The sequence below is a fragment of the Rousettus aegyptiacus genome, unplaced genomic scaffold, assembly GCF_014176215.1.
Source record: "Rousettus aegyptiacus isolate mRouAeg1 unplaced genomic scaffold, mRouAeg1.p scaffold_m13_p_4, whole genome shotgun sequence".
In the NCBI taxonomy this organism is placed as follows: domain Eukaryota; kingdom Metazoa; phylum Chordata; class Mammalia; order Chiroptera; family Pteropodidae; genus Rousettus; species Rousettus aegyptiacus.
The window spans coordinates 20,926,205-20,942,619 of record NW_023416307.1 but is presented as its reverse complement, the minus strand read 5'-3'; the positions used below and the strand labels follow the sequence as shown (position 1 = coordinate 20,942,619).

General features: G+C 41.6%; 1 protein-coding gene across 4 annotated transcripts in view; it reads right to left on the bottom strand.

Annotated features, from left to right (window-relative positions):
• Nucleotides 1-16,415, bottom strand: part of KCNAB1 (potassium voltage-gated channel subfamily A member regulatory beta subunit 1) — a 300,767-nt gene that overhangs the window by 84,036 nt on the left and 200,316 nt on the right. For all 4 annotated transcript variants that reach the window (XM_016138700.2, XM_036220020.1, XM_016138701.2 and 1 more), the window contains exon 2: nucleotides 9,270-9,313. In XM_016138700.2, the coding sequence (XP_015994186.1) occupies nucleotides 9,270-9,313 (44 nt within the window). The remainder of the gene's footprint in view (nucleotides 1-9,269; nucleotides 9,314-16,415) is intronic.

Here is a 16,415-nt window from a genome sequence, read left to right as displayed (position 1 = left end):
ATGTTGGGTAGCCTCTTCCTCCTCTCATTTTAATTATCTGTCAGATATAAAAAGCGCACTGACAATATTGTCCACTTTCCTCTCTTGGAGGTCCTCCCTTGTGCATGTTCATCATTCAGGTATTAGCTTTTACTTGTAAATGAGCCTCAGGTCTCACTGATCCTTCAAGATTATGGGAAAAACATATGGTAGAGATTATATTATAAAGACAAAGCTACATATTTACCCTGCAGAGGAAAATTTTGTCAGGCAAAGTAAAGTAGCAGGAGATAAACATGAGCTTATCCACTAAACTGAGCCTGCTTCATGTTATAGAAAAGACTGGAAATTTTTATTTTTCAACCCTGTCTATCAATGCAATAGGAAAGGCTCAGATAAGCTAAAATAGAGGGGGAGGGCTTTTAGGATCAAGGGATATCATCTTAACTCAGAGCAGAGGAACTCGGTTTGTCAGGTAAGAGCATTTTAACTTTCTTTTGGGAATCTGTATTCTGCAGTTGGAGTGGATTTAAATCCTTCTCCAGCTTCAGGGGCAGCTCTTGATGGACTGAAATGCTTCAGTGAATTGGTTCGGGATGGGTACATAAGCCAGTCAGTGCCAATGGGATACGAGGCCCGGAGCCACTGTAGCCATCGTGTCAGCCTGAGGGCAGCCTGAGAACGGAAGCCACCTCCAGTGTGCAGAGCTCACAGTCTGATCCCTGGATCAAGCAATACGCGTCCACAGTCCAGGCATGAGCCTAGAAACTCTCCTATGTGAGCTTAGAAATTTCTGTTTTTGCGTAAGCTGATGTTTTGCTTTGAGCTCGGTTTTCTGTTCACTTACTCAAGATCGCTTTTGATTGATCCACACTCCACAGATCTAAAAAGAACAGATTTTTTAAAACTCCATCCAATTAAGACCTCTATGGCATACATATGAATCTCCACATTTCCCCTCAGTGTGCTGACCCACAGCAGGTCACTCCTCAGACACATATGCCACCCTCCCAGAGGTAGCTTCCTGAAGCCCTGAACTCTCTCAGCCTGAGGTGAAGCCCCCATTTTACAAGAGGACAGCACCCCAACTGATTCCCTTGTGGTTAGCCTTGCACTTAAAGGAGCTCAGTTGCGTTGTTGATTGAAATTATAAAACTTAACATTTGAGTTTTTATGCTGCATAGAGTTTACAAAAAGAATCTTATATATGTAATCTTTATCCATATAGAGTGTTCCGAGCAAACTCTGGGTAAACAATATGAATAAACTTGCAAGTACACAAGGTGTGCTTCAGTCAGGCTGCTTCTTTGAGTTCAGGAGCCACAGTAGGACTTCATGAGGCCTCTAAGGCAGTACGCGCAGGAGGGCAAGTCGAGAGTTAGGAGTTTCATTCAGGCACCCACACACAAACAAAAGATTTGCACTTAGTTGCATTCTTAGTTTGAAATCCTACAAGGAAAGCACACCCGATCATGGGCCATGGGACACAGGTTCCAGCCTCCATTCTGACTGTGGAGCTTCAGTGGGTCACTGGCTGCCACTCTCTGGAGAGTGACACTGGGAGTCATTTGTACTCTAACATTTTCTAGTTCTGAAGTAAAGGCATTTTCACCCAGCTGACACCCTTGAGTCATGCTGAATTTGATCACTGTGCACATCACGACGGCAAGAGCTAAAAGGGGTCTTACAGGCCTGGTGCAGCCACTCACGTCTCGAGGAGGAGGCTGAGGACAGAAAGAGACATGGATGATGGCAGTGGCTGTGAGCACTTGGCAGCCGGAGGCTGATGGGGCCAGGGCCTGGGGATGCGGGCTCTGCTATCTCTACTGCTGGCCTTGGACATTTCCCTTCTTCCTGCTTCTGTTTTTCTCATCCATAAGGGGGGTGGTGACTGCAGGGACTTATTCTCCTTCTCATAACTGTTAGACCATGTTTAAAAATTATTATCAGTTCCAGCAAGTTGCTCACATCTGGCTCTTGGTGGACATTCTCTCCTCTGCTATTCTACAGCTTTGCAACCATTTGCCTCCTTTTTGAAATCCAGGTTAGCAAATGAGATCCATTTGTCCCTTTACAGCTTCACCAAGGGCAATGTGAGGTGTGTGTGTGTGTGTGTGTGTGTGTGTGCGCGCGCGCGCATGGGGTTGTCAAGGACTCTTCTGCTTTCTCTTCTCGAGTTTTTCCCTGAGCCCCAACTCTGACCATGAATGGAACATCAGGCTGCCATTCTCTCACTCGTCTGTGTCTAATATACTCTATGAGGGACAGCAAAGGGACATGGGCTTTTCCATTCATTCATTCATTCATTCATTACAGTTGCTGGTAATTCAGAGGGCAGCCAAGTTGTCAGCAATTCTTAAGAAAGATATTTATCCATGACAGTAGGAAATGAAATAGTTTCAAACAATTTTGTAAAAATGCGAATGCCTGTTTATTTTTAACGTGTATTCACCATGGCATTTATTCAGGGTAGACTTTCCAGGAAAAGTGGCAAGCCTAAAATTCTCTTGTTATATCTTTAATATTCATGCACCATTTAAACTCTGTGAGTATTTTTGTCTTAAGATAGTTTACTTGCGTTATGCAGTAAACTCTCTGAGGGAAGAAATTGTACTTTTAAAATTGTTTCTCAAGAGTCTTGGAGTCACTTTATAAATACTACTGTTGTTATGTTGTTATAATAATAAGTGAGGTGGCTAGTTTGCATTAGCTTCAGTAATAAGAATGACAACCATGAAGGGTGTCACAAAAATAATACCATCCATGTTAAATATTTAATGTCATGTTCTCGTAGTGTCAAAATATTTAGTGCAGCGAAAATGTCTCTGAGGCAGAGGGAGACGAGCCAGGAGTACATTCTGTACATATGCAACACATTAGAAAGAAACCCACACAGTTTTTTCTTACGATTCACTGCTTTTGCTCTAGAAGGTTCCTTTGGTTAGGGAAGGGCATAAGGCAAGATGGCCCAGGTGGCAGGAGCTGCATAGAAGGGAATTGAGCTCAATCTGCCTGCGCCAGAAAACTTCCCAGAACTTCCACTCCAGAGAACCCAGAAACTAGCCTTGGGCTCTGGAGACTTTCCTCTGGGAGGCTGCATTTTAGGTGGGGATGACTCAGGCAAGCTCTAGGGTCTAGTACTCAGGGCAGCAGCCACCTTGTAGATAAAAATCGTGGTGCTGGCACCTGGCTCACCAGTTCACACATTTCTATCTCCTTCCATCTGGCGAGGTCAACAGGTTCCAACTCTGCCACCGCCTCAGAAACATCAGTGCAGCCTTTTCAAAATACCTGCACCCGGGGCTGCCTTGGGAACTCTTTATTCAAAAGGTCTGGGTGGAGACCGGTTATCTGCATTTTAAAAACACCACAGATAATTCTGATGTGCAGCCAGAGTTGAGAAGAAACACTTCTTGAGAGACTCCGTGCAGGTTCTTCAAAGTGTTACATATTTTACTTTATGAAGTCATTCTTTCAAGATGAAGTGTGCGAGGGCTTCCAGAAAGAACACAGCACGTAATATTCATACAGTCAGTTTGCACTACCTAGGAATCGCAGCCTGGAGGTTTGTGTAAAGCAGGACCCCAAAGGCTTGAAGCGTTCTGTCTCTTCTTCACTGCTTAGGTCCAGACCAAACTCTGTCTGATAGCACTGCATAAAATGCCCTTCCTGGCCAGCCAACAGCCCAGGAGAACTCCTTCTGGGATGATGGTATTTTACCGAGGATCAATATGTGCCCAGCTGAAAAATGAGCATGTGACCACATATCTCCTCATCTGAGCTCTCCCTACCTGCGTACACTCTGTGTCACTTCCTAGAAATTCCTGACTGTCGACGTTACATGTACCTGTGTGATGTTTTCAAAAATGCTAGCAATGTGCATTTTGTTAGTCAGGGTCCTCCAGAGAAACAGGACCTTATAATTTCTTATAAAATTTCTTACTATTTATCTCTTTATATATAAATTATTTATTTTATATTTATACATTTCTATATAATATGTTATAAAATATATATTTATATATGGAAAGACTATATATAAATATGTATGTGCATATATAAAATAAATCATATATATAACATATATATAAAATAAATCATATATATAAATCATATATATATAATAAATCATATATATATATACACAGACACATATATATATAATAAGAAATTGGCTCACATGATTATGGAGCCGAGAAGTCCTAAAATCTGCTGTCTATAAGCTGGAGACCCAAGAGAACCTATATATAGATTAAGTCCAAGTCTGAATACCCGAGAACCAGAAGAGCTGATAGTGTAAGTTCTAGTCCGAAAGCCAGCAAGCAGGCTGAGGCTGGAGAAAAGGTGATATACTTCAGTTCGAGTCAGAAGGTTGGAAAACCCTGATGCCCCAGCTCACAGCAGTCAAACAGGAGGAGTTTCCTCTTTTCTGAAGAAAAGTCAGCCTTTTTAGTACTTTTCAGACATTCAGCTGATTGAATGAGGGCCACCCACCCACATTGGGTTAGGGAGGGCAAAGTTCTTTACACAGTCCACCAATTTAAATGTTAATCTCATCCGAAAACACCCTCAGGACACACCCAGGACAATGTTTGACCAAATATTCAGGCACACTGCGTCCCATACATTGACACATAAAATTAACCATAGCTTGCCTTTTTTTCTTGCACACATCTCATCTGGAGGGAAGCACACATGTCCCAGAGAGAATGGTGCAGGGTAGAGTCAGCCCCTGTCAAGCACCTGGAGGAGCAGCTGCCTACTGTGGTGTGTCACCTCTCATGCCATGAACCAGACAGACCTCCTGCTCCTCCTGTGAGACTCTGCTGAGCAACTCAGAAGGCGGCCGGTGCCTCCTCCTCGCTGCAGGAGTGAGGGCCCCACGGAGAAGGCCCTGAGCCAACCCGGCCTGGACTCTGAGACACCTGAGACACAGTGTACGGGTGTACGGTGTACGCAGTGGCCCCCCCCGGCCCCACCCGCTTTAGGGACAATCCTCCATGCTGGGCTTTTGTCTCCTCTCCCCACCTCCCACCTCCACAAGGCCTTCTCTGGTTCTGCATTGAAATGCTGCTGAAGAAAACCAAAGAACTGGGCTGGCTTGACCCCAGGAATTCATGAAATCTGACGTCTGCCGGATCTCCACTATTACCTAGTGTGCTTTTTGTCATTCCTTAGCAATTGGTCCATCTATTCATTCATTCATTCAATAAATATTTTTGAGCACCTACTACTTAGCAGATACTGTGATCTTCTAAAGCTACAGCAGAGGTATAGAAAGAACAGAGGTGATCTCTGTTCTCAAGGAGCATGCAATCTGGCAAACTCCATCAGGTGGGTGTCCTAAACCTGTGCAAATATCTCAGTCCTCGGTATTTGCAGGTGATCTCAATGACAATCCTGGGTTCACCATTGCTAGAAGTTCCTGCATCTTTATTTCCAGCCCAGAGCTTTCTCCAGCGCTCCCCAAGCCCTCTGGGTATCTGAAGCCGAAAGTTCACAGGCTCTGATGACCACTCCCCAACAATGCTCCGGCCTCTGCGAACCCTCCTTCCTCTTACAGCTCCCTCCTGCATTTTCTCCTGAGATTTCAGCTCACCCACCCACCTGCCCGATCCAGGAACTCGGGCATTCTCCTCTGCCCAGGGCGACTTCTTCTTCTGCAACCCAAGGTAACTAAGTCCTGTTTATTGTTTCTCCTAAATATCACCTCCTTTCTGCCCATCTTTAATACCACCATCTTGACATCTGACTCCTAATTTATCTCCCTGTCTCCAGTCTCCACCCTTCCCTCCTGTAATCTAGCCTCGGCGTCACTGCCAGAAAACAATTCTAATACATCTGACCACGTCCTACTCCTGATCCAAGTTTTTAAATGGCTTTTCACAAGCTAGAGCATTTTAAACTTTTCTTTGGCAGAAGGCTGCCCTTTGTTTTTCCTTCAAAATGTAATGTGAAACTCTAAAAAGAAATGAGCTATTAAGCCATGAAAAAATTTGGAGAACACTTAAATGCATCTTACTAAGTGAAAGAAGCCAATCTGAAAAAAGCCACATATTCTGATTCCAACTGCACGGCATTCCGGAAAAGGCAAAACTTTGGAGACAGTGGAAGGATCGGTGTTAGTCAAGGGTTAAGGGCGAGACGAACAGGAGACACACTGAGGCTTTGAAGGGCAGTGACAGTACTCCGTATAGTAAGTAGTATAATGGTGGATATGTGTCATTACGCATTTGTCTAACCCCATGGAAGGTACAACACCAAGAGTTATGCATATCTCTAATCGAAACTCTAGTTTAGGGTGACGATATTTTGGATGACAGTAATGTGTCTCGCAGGACGGTAAGCAGTGCCCCACTCTGGTGCGCGATGGATGGCGGCAGTGGGGGAAGCTGTGTGCGCCTGTGTGTGTGTGGGGGGGGGGGGCGGGGAACTTCCTGCACTTTCTGCTCAGTTTTGCTGTGAAGCTAAAACTGCTCTAAAAATAGTCATTTATTATTTATCACATTAAACATGTTTACATTGATATTTAAACATTTTGTATTTAAATTTATGTTCAATTTTTTTTTTTTAATCTACATTTACATTTAGAAAAAGTGGAGTTACCTGGATGGCAGCTGTGGCAGTGGAAGGAGAAGGGCGGAGAGCGGGGCAGCCCTGTCTGTCCCTCATCCCCGGGGTGTAGCTTGACACTCTGGGTCCTTAGGAATTGCAGCAACACCAGAGAGAGACCTAGCGGACAAGGGCTAAATGCCTTAGCAAGGCAAACAAGGGCTTTCCTGATCGGGCCTAGCTTTCCTTCCAGACTAATTTCTTATGATTTCCGAACACCTTGCATTGGCAATATTCTATACATTGCCTAGTGCTTCCCCGATCACCTCCTGCTCCGGGGTTCGGCCTCCCGGCCGTTGCTCATGTTGCTCCCTCTACTTTGACTTCTTCACCCTCTTTTTCCACCTTCTTCTCCACTTGATGACTCTCCTCAGGTCTCAGCTCCTGCAGCACCTTCCCTGGGAAGCCATCCCAAAAGCTCCAGGAGAACTTTTGTGCTTGATTCATCCACTGTGGCACTGTCAGGTACATTGTCTGTATTTACATGCTTGACTCCTACTACTCTGGGAGCAATTTGAGAGCAAGCAGGGTCCTTCCTGCTTTGATCTCGGTAACCCCCAGAACCAGCACGATGCCTGGCTTCCGAAACGTTTGCTGAGAATGAATGAACAAATGGATACATAAATTTTACTCTTCCTCTCTCAGAAGATAATCCCACTACCCACTAGACTGGGTTGATTTTCATCACTCTGATGAATTTACTCCTTTCCCGTCAGTTACTTTGACTTTGGGTCTTAACGGCAGTGGTCAGTGTATTCGGAAACCAGGCCAGCCACACCAACCCACGGGGGAGTTTGCCCACTTAATTTTCTCCGCATTTCTCTTGTTGGCAGAGCTGTATTTCTTCACATGTATCTTCAGTACATTCTCAAGATACTCCATCTATCTGCTCCCACTTACACATATTCTTAGTTTATCAAAAGGAAGTTCGGCAGGGCAAGAAATTCCCAGCCCATCCTCTGGTAGAGAAGAAAGTCAGAGTTGTTAGCTTTAACTATGAAATTTAGAGTATTTCAATAAAAGACATCTATAGTCATGTGATTGCTTGGAACATTTAATACTTAATTTTCAAAGCCTCTGTTGAACATGCGCTATGACTTTGCTGACATCCCAAGCCTACAGCAATAAACCCAGCTCCCCCTACATTGGACAACTGGGGTCTGCAGGGCCTGACATTTTGTCAAAGGCAGAGGCATTATTCCTTTCTCTGAATTTTTTGTCTCCTCTGGCTTACAGAGGGAGCTCAGAAAAATTCTTAAAGGATGTTTATTCATGATGTCAATCTTCAGCACTTGTTTTGAATAAAGCCAGTCAGCCTATAAACCTTGTTTTCTCCTATTTTCCATGCAGTGTCTTTTCAGGCTCTCAGAAAAGCTTGAAGCTCAAATCAGACATGCTACATTTGAATCAAGTCTGTTTTAAAGTTCACTAGAATACCTATAACTTACACCCAGTTTGAAAAAATTCCTGTCTGACCTCTGGAGGCTCATTTACTTGTGGCACTTCATGGACACCTCGATTTTTATAGTCTTAGGGGTCTTTGGTTAAATTGTCTATGTACTTTTCACTAAATCATTTTCTGCCATAGGTAGTGACTCTATGAGATAATTGGTCAATGATTTTTTTTTACTATATTTTCTAATTTATATTCTCTTAAATCATTACATTTCTTAATTTATATTTATAGTAGTTTCTTTCAACACTGGATACTGAATAATTATTTACCATAAAGTACATTCTCATAAAACTAAGGTTAGACTATCCCGATAGTTAATTTCCTTTAAAATAGAAGTAAATAGTAACAAGATAGACCCATAAATTAAGCAAATGGCAAATTCCCTTAGACTTATGGTGAACAACAACTGCTCTCACCTCCAAAATCAGATCATTAGGAAGAATCAGAAAAATTTAGGCATCAATAAGCTTAATGTCTTTGAAATACAATGAAAAGAGACAGAATTAGTTGTCACTATCTTTTATTCACTTACTATCACCCCTTCCCTGGTCTCCACGTCTCCATTCAACAGGGGTCAAGAAAACCTCCTCCCAACTTTCATATCTATATCTACATCTACATCTATATTTATATTTATATCTATATCTATACTTAGATCTATCTCTATCTCTGTCTCTATCTCTATCTTTATCTCCATCTCTATCATCTATATCCATATCTTCTATATCTGCATCTACATCTGCATCTACATCGACATCTATATCCATCTATATGACCACTTTGTCCCCAACATATTTAAGGTAGATTATGAAAGTACCTAAAATACACAAAAATATAGAAAAATAAGTGAATAAATTAGGCAAAGGGAAAATAAGAAGAGAAAAAGTCCAGATGATGCTGCAGGCGAGGTGAGCATAATAATGCATTCCATGGGGTCCTTCGCACTTGCTAAATGGGAGTAACACATGAGTCTCCTCCCCTAGGGTGTGTTTTAATATCAGATTTCTTTCTCTTTGATGGGCTCATGAACACAGTGGCTCCTTGGACCCGAGAGGCAGAGGGCTGTGTTGGGCAGGAAAGGCTCAGAAGGAGAAGCGAGGCCATGCTGGTTAGGAAGTCTGTTCTCACCTAAGACTAGGTCCTGATCTGCACCCCAATCGCTCCCTGGTACCCCCAATTTTACACTTCCCAGCCCACCACACATGATCCCCCAAGTACTTACCAAGACCCAAGCAAGAAACTCTGAGTCCTGATTTTCCAAGATTCCTGGAATAAAAATAAAGCAACATGTGGTCATTGTTTCTTAAAGTGAAACTATGTACATTTAACCATGAATATTATATCTCACTTTTGCTGACATTGTGCTTGACTGGAGCCGTAGTAGAGGCAGAACCCCAGACACAGGCTATGGTCTTCGGGAGTCTTCCTCTCATCTCCATTGGGCACTAGGCAGCTCAGAATGTGCTCAGACTCAGCACGAGAACAGACATCCCCACCAATTGCAGCTGTTCAGCTCTGAATGATGGTTCTTATTAATTTGTTTACAAATTGTCTTTCTCTTTCTAAAATGTAGTAAGCTCCTTGAGGGAAAGATCTGTATCTTATTCATTACCAACCAGTCATTCATTACTCATTCATTATTCAACAGCAGAGCCTGACACACAGCGGACCCTTAATAAATATTCGTTAATTTAGTAACAGATGAATTGACTTCTAAAACAGGGTATTATTACCAGTGAATGGGAATTATTAAAAGAACAAATACAAAGTCCTTTGGGCTATTTAAACTAAATTATATTATTTTTATAAAATGCTGCATAAAATTGCTACAAGAAGGTAATAGATTTTTTTATGATTTTTCTTTTCCTCATCAACACCTTTGCTTTTCTGCTCTAAACGTTTATCAGGGAAAGGAAATATATTTTCACTCTTTAAATAGAGAGAAAATTAGGCACTCCAGTCTTCATTGTAAGATATTTGTCCTTGGAGACCCAGACCTAACCCATCTTCCTGTCATCTGCATAATTACCGTCAAAGAAGAGATCGAACTCTCAGAGAAAGGAGGCCTCACAGAATTTCATAGGGGTCCAGCATGAGGAGGTAAAGCTTAAATAATTGAAACATGGTAGAAAATTGCATCCCTTCCTTTCTGACCAGATGCTCTTGTGAGAACACAATTTTCCTCCCCCTTCCCAAACAGAACAGCACACACAAACTTTTCTACCCGCAGCACGGCTCAGCTCCTCCAGGTCCTCCCTTCCACAGTTTGGCTTCTTTAGAGTCAGTAATCAGTGCTCTGGTTTTTGCATTGATTTCTTTCCCCTGTTTGTTATTCTTGTTTATAAAATGCCATCAAAGCAACACATTTAATTTCAAAGCATACTCCAAAGTGCATCACATTGCAAAGAGTTGGAAAACCCAGGTTTCTACCCTATTGTCACAACCTTGGAGAAGTCACTTCCTTCCTCTGAGGTTCAATTTCATTAGTAGGATGAGATATTAATACTGGTGCCATTTATCCAGCATCACTGTTGTGGGGCCGGGACATGATAATGTATGCATGGCAAACAGATGCAAGGCATAAGTATTTTTTGTGCTTTCTGCCTCCGCTGACCCCCTCACAGACATAATGTTAAATTTTCCCATATGAATTAGACATGTACACCTGAAAAGCAACTTTTGAATAAAGATATATGTGAAAAACATTTTGAACTATTTTACTCAATAAGAGAAAAATAATTGGACATTTTTCATGAAAATAATTTGCATCAAAATTGTTCACTTAGTAGTTTCTCCGAAAACTATAAAATATGCAACAAGATTTTTCTTTTAGTCTAAAAGTCTACTGATTTTAAAAAATAGGACTCTAGAGTAAAACCCATATAGTAAGGAGAATAAACACACACACACACACACACACACACACACACACACCAAAACAATAAAAGCAAGTATATGTAAATGTGAATAACAGTCTTTCAGGCGGAGATATTGAACATTGATGGATCAGTAAAGATCTATGGAGAGGTGACTACATTCCAGGCAATGTCCAGGTCATAGAGATACAGAGAGGAACAAGGCACAATGCTCTACCCTCTCAGTTTTCTGAGGGTCACAGAAAAGCAACCATGTCATTACAGTACATCCTCCATGGAGTTCTTTGAGTGTACACAGAAGGGGGCGCTATTCCAGGCTTGCATTCATATAACTATGTGGGTGTCATGGGAGAAAAGATCCAGGTAAGGGTTTTCAGGTTATTTTAATATCTTTTAGTAATTCTGAAAACAACAGAGAGAAGGGACTTATTGCAGGAAATGATGTAGAGCAAGACATTTTTCTCATAAACTCAGCTAGAGCCTGGTTATGTCACTGGGTACTTACTGAGCAACATCTCCACACCCCAGGTTGGGGGGACACCTGTCCTATTTTCCTATGACAGTGACTTGGGAAGATAATGATCACTCTGCTATGGCTTTGAAAGACCAAACTTGAGAAACTTGAGAATCGCAAAAACAAACCGTAAAGTAGCAAGTACTAAACATGGCCCATTTTCTCATCACTGCTGATTAAACACCCAGGCCAGCTTTTTGGAATGAAAGCCTTAGAAGATTTTTCACTATAAGACAAGTTTAGTTACAGAAAAATTTTGATATGGTGGTGAAAGGTCCCACATTTAGCCTTGGTGGTTTTATTTCCTTTAACACTTTCTCTAAATATCTTCACCCTCTAGAAGGAATAGTTACCATATTCAGGAGTTAGTAACCATTCAGTATTGGTTAGCTGGTCCTACAATAGGACTGCGTGCTGAAGTGAGAAGCTTTTCTGTATATGAGCCATATCTAAGTCCATCGCCCTTACTCTGTCCGGGGCTGAGTCTCTTCTTAAGACTCCTACCTCAGAAAGCACTCACGATGCCACTCATTTTGCATATGGAGACAGTATGAGGATCTAGTTCCCCCCAATCAGGGCATGTAATTCCAACACAATTTCTGCAGTTCCAAATGGTGCATCTGCTTCCTCCTGCCTGTGTTTATGTCTGTGCAATTCTAACTGGAGATATGGCAATTGTCCAGCTACTCTGATCCATTTAAGCTCTGTTGGATTATAAGTATCACAAAACTAGATGCATTTGATCTAATGAGTATAACATATATCATCCAAAAGCTTGTTTGTGCGGCTATACCACCAAATAATGGCCAAGTTTACACCTCATGCTGGGCTATAACAGATGCCCTGGAACCTTCTTTATCTCATCCATATGGAATTTTCATAACCATTTTATGATCCAGTGTGACGTTGTGCAAAACAACTTTATATATTTTCATTTTATTTCTTAATTCCTCAGCAATTGCACAATTGAGGCTACATAAAAATTCGGTAAGCACATCAAATTTCCAATTAGATTGAATTCCTTTCCCATTTGATTCAAAATACTAGTCTTGTTGCACTGGTTTGCCTATTTTATCTGTGTCAGATATACCAGAAGGAAGTCTCACCGTGTTCATTTTTAGTATCTGCTCCTGTTTAACTCAAAATAAAAGCTCCTCTTTCCCAGGTGAACCTGAGCTGCTCTGCTGCTAATATTAGAAATGAATGACATCAGTGTGGGGGCATGGGACGTTTAGCTTTGTCAGTCAAAGGAATCCTAAATCTTAAATCAAAGCTTCAGTAAAGAGTTATCTAGAGAAGGGATATAGCTTCTGAGAACTCAAAGTTGTGTTTCTCCTTTCTTTTTGAAAGCAGGATTATCCACTTAGTGAATACATGGCTGAACTTATTTTAGGTCAATGATTGGTTCTATGACAGAAGCATTAAATATAATTCCTAGTGTTGTTTTGTGGAGCATCCATCAGGCTCTTTTTGAGTTTAAGGCGATAATGGAGTGGTGAGAACTGAAATCAAGCATCACGTAGGCATAGCATTGCATGCCACTCTTGATTCTTGCAGTTTCTTTACAAACCAGAGATGTTAACAGCAGATTAGCAGCCCAAATGTATTGTTTTAAATTGTTTGCTTCTGAATACAGTATTTTAGACATTATTCACAGTTGTAAACTGCTCAGAAAAGAGTAGCTAGCCAAAACATGTGCCTTGCATTTGACCACGGAAGATGCATATTCCATGTGACAAAATTCCCGATTTAAAGGTTGACACAACAGGAATGACTGAAAGCACGAACAAGGGGCCTCAGTGGCTGTGTCAGGCTGGCGGAATTGAGTTTGGTTTGACCTGTTTTCATGTGGTTGGATCATCACATCACCTGCTGTCTCATTCTATTTGGACATCTATCTTATCCCTCTAAATCATACTGCTGTTCTCTGGTGCCTTACCTGGAAGTTACTAGTCCAGTCTGAGGTATAGGATTGTATTTTAAAGAAATGTACATTTCGTAACCTTTCTTGAAAAATCCAGAGCAGAAGGCATGCTCATTTGTCAGTCAGCTGCTTTTGATGGTTGCACAAGAACATGCGTTTTGACAGCCACGAACGTGACTACCAATGATAATAATGCTTTCTTACAAGGGCCCATTCGTCACTGTTGATAAAAGAATAATGACTCATTTGGAAACCACCAGGCACGTAAATGATTTAGTCATGTATTTTGATGACAGGCATTGACAAGTAGAACAATGAAATGTTTCATTCTTAACCTTTGTTGAAAGTAGCAACAGAGCAGAATAGGATTCTTTCAGATTCTTTGATTTAAAGGTTTAGTTATTTGTCAGTTGTAAATTCAAATTGACAATGTAAATTCATATTCATTCTCTTTGAACATATAAAATAGCCTATTGATCTCTGTATCATTCTCATAAAGTCTAGAGAAGTATGGCACAAGGAGATTTCCCTATAATTAATTAATTATTTCAGTAGAGATGCACTGGATTTCGACTATATACCAAACCTTGTATTAGATGTGGGGTTGGCTGAGTAACAGGTAGTTGCTGTTGTCACAGAGCTTATATCATAGAAAGGAAAACAGATGTTAAATAGTGAGTCAATTATTTGATTATAATCCTAAATAAAAGGAAAGTATGCCCTAAGTGTAAAATAGGGATGTTGGGGAAGCTGACCTGGTCTAGATGGTTAGAAAAACTTCTCTAGGGAAGCAACATTTAAAATGAGATCCAAAGGAGGAAGAGGAAGTCGTTTAATGAAAAGAGTAGGAATTAGCATTCTAAGTAAAGTGAGCAGCATGTACAAAAACTTGGAGGTTGGAAGAAGTGTGGACAATTGAAGAACTGGAAGAGTATAGGAAAGTGGAAGAAAGAGTAGAGTGCGAAATGACTCCAGGTGTGTCTGGGGAGGGGGATGTAGGAGACGGATCAAGCAGAGCCTTACTAGGTAGTGTATGTTACAGATTTTGGTTTTAATATGGAGTCATGGAAAATTATCAAGAAATTTAAGCAGAGGAAATGGGTTGAAGGGAGACAAGAATTGGAGCTAGAAGGCTATTTTGGCAATCCTGATGGGAAATGATAGTACTTTGAAATCACATTCAGTGGAGATGGGAAAACAGGGAAGATTCCAGATACTTTTAACAAGTAAAATCTATAGGACTTGGTGTTTGATTAACTGTGAGAGTGAAAGAGAAGGAGGAAACTCAGGTTGCTGACTTGGGCAGCTGAGCGAAGAGGGGTTTATTTGAGGACACAGAGGGTTTTGGATTCATTTTGGGGCACATGAGGAAACATGCATAGGATATCCTAGCTAGCTGCCTGGAGCTCAGAGTAGGGGGATGTTTTCTGGGTACCCAGGGTAACGGATGCCATGAACTGGGTCATCTGCCAAAAGAGACAGCCCTCAGTTGGAGAAAGGGCCACACACCCGACCTTGAGGAGCTCAAACATCGTAGGTGGCAGAGAAGAAGCTACAGTGGCAAAGGAAACAGAAGGAAAGAGAGGTAGAGATATCGAAGGACGCCAGGAAAGTGTGGGTGGAGAAGCCAAGGTGGAGTCGGTTCCAGCAGGGCGTGAATGTCCAGGAGCACTGAGGGCTTCCGGACATCCAGCACTGGGAGACAGAGACGTGCCCTTACTCTTCGGCCACATGAGATTGCTGTCGACCTCTGTGGCAGTCATTTCAGTGGTGCCGTGGGTGGGAGTCAGGCTGTGTGGACTGAGGAGCTGGGAGGTGCAGAAACAATGCCTGCTAGCTGTGTGTGACCTTGGGCAGGTTACTTAGTTTTTTAAAGCTGCTTTCCTCTTTCATAAATGGAGATATTAATAGCCCACTATTTTTTTCTTTATATATTGAGAAAATGCAAATGCAGCACCAGTCCCAGCACATTTCGGTGTTCAATAAATGCTAGTTGCTTTTTGCTTTTATTTCCTAGAAAAAGTAGTATCTCAAACACTGAATCTGGTGGGCGAGGGGGTTCTGGGTCAGGTACGAAGCTGGTAGGGGGACGCCTCTGTGCCTCGTAAGACACACCTCCCCGACTTTATGATCCTCCTACTTTGTGGATTTGTGCTTGAATATTGCAACCATCTTGAGTCTATCATATGCATACGGTGAGTTATTTTGCTAGAATCGTTAGAAAAGTGGGAACTAGGAGATAAAGACAGATGAGGGAGGCAAAGAAGGTGACGTTTTGTTGGCCAAGTTTGGAGAAATCATGTGGGTCTGAGGTATTTAGAACAGTTCTTCCGCAATCACCAGGAGGGGTAATAGAGATGAGACATAAAGTTGTGCGGTTGGGGTTACACAAACTTGGGTGCTTTGAGGGGGTGGGGCTTGAGAAATGCCTACCCAAGTCTCGGTATCACTTGAGTAACAGTTGCTCTGCTTTTTCTGTCTTAAGAATCCAAAGAATCAGAATAGCTGGAAATCGATAACTCAGAGTCTTATATCAGAAGAATCTAGGATCTCTATTTCAGGAGCACATAATTTGGAGGTTCATGAATTTAGGGTGAAAAAAATATATTTTTATTTTTCACCAACTTAACTGATATTTAGCACCTCTTTCAATTATGAATGGAGGCTAGAAACCACAGAAGTATTCGCATTACCTGTGATTTCGCCACCAGTAGAAATTACAGGGAATTTTCTGCACATCACAGTTGCTTCAGAGATCTCAAAAAATTATTTGTACTCACCATTTACCTTTATCACTGCTTGTAAAATGAGGCATTCTATCCATTTCTAGAGCTTGTTATTTAATATATTAATAAAGAAGTGCTTGTTTTGTGAGGCTGCAAATTTAAAGTATTTTGAACTGTGTTTCAATTTAACTGGAATCCTGTGTATTTTGTTATGTATTCAAAAGCTCTTTTTCTGAGGAGTCTGTAGGCTTCCCTGGACTGCTAGACAGATATATGCATCAAGAATCTTGGATGAAAGATAAAGGTTGTTTTAAAAAATGCTTCTTGG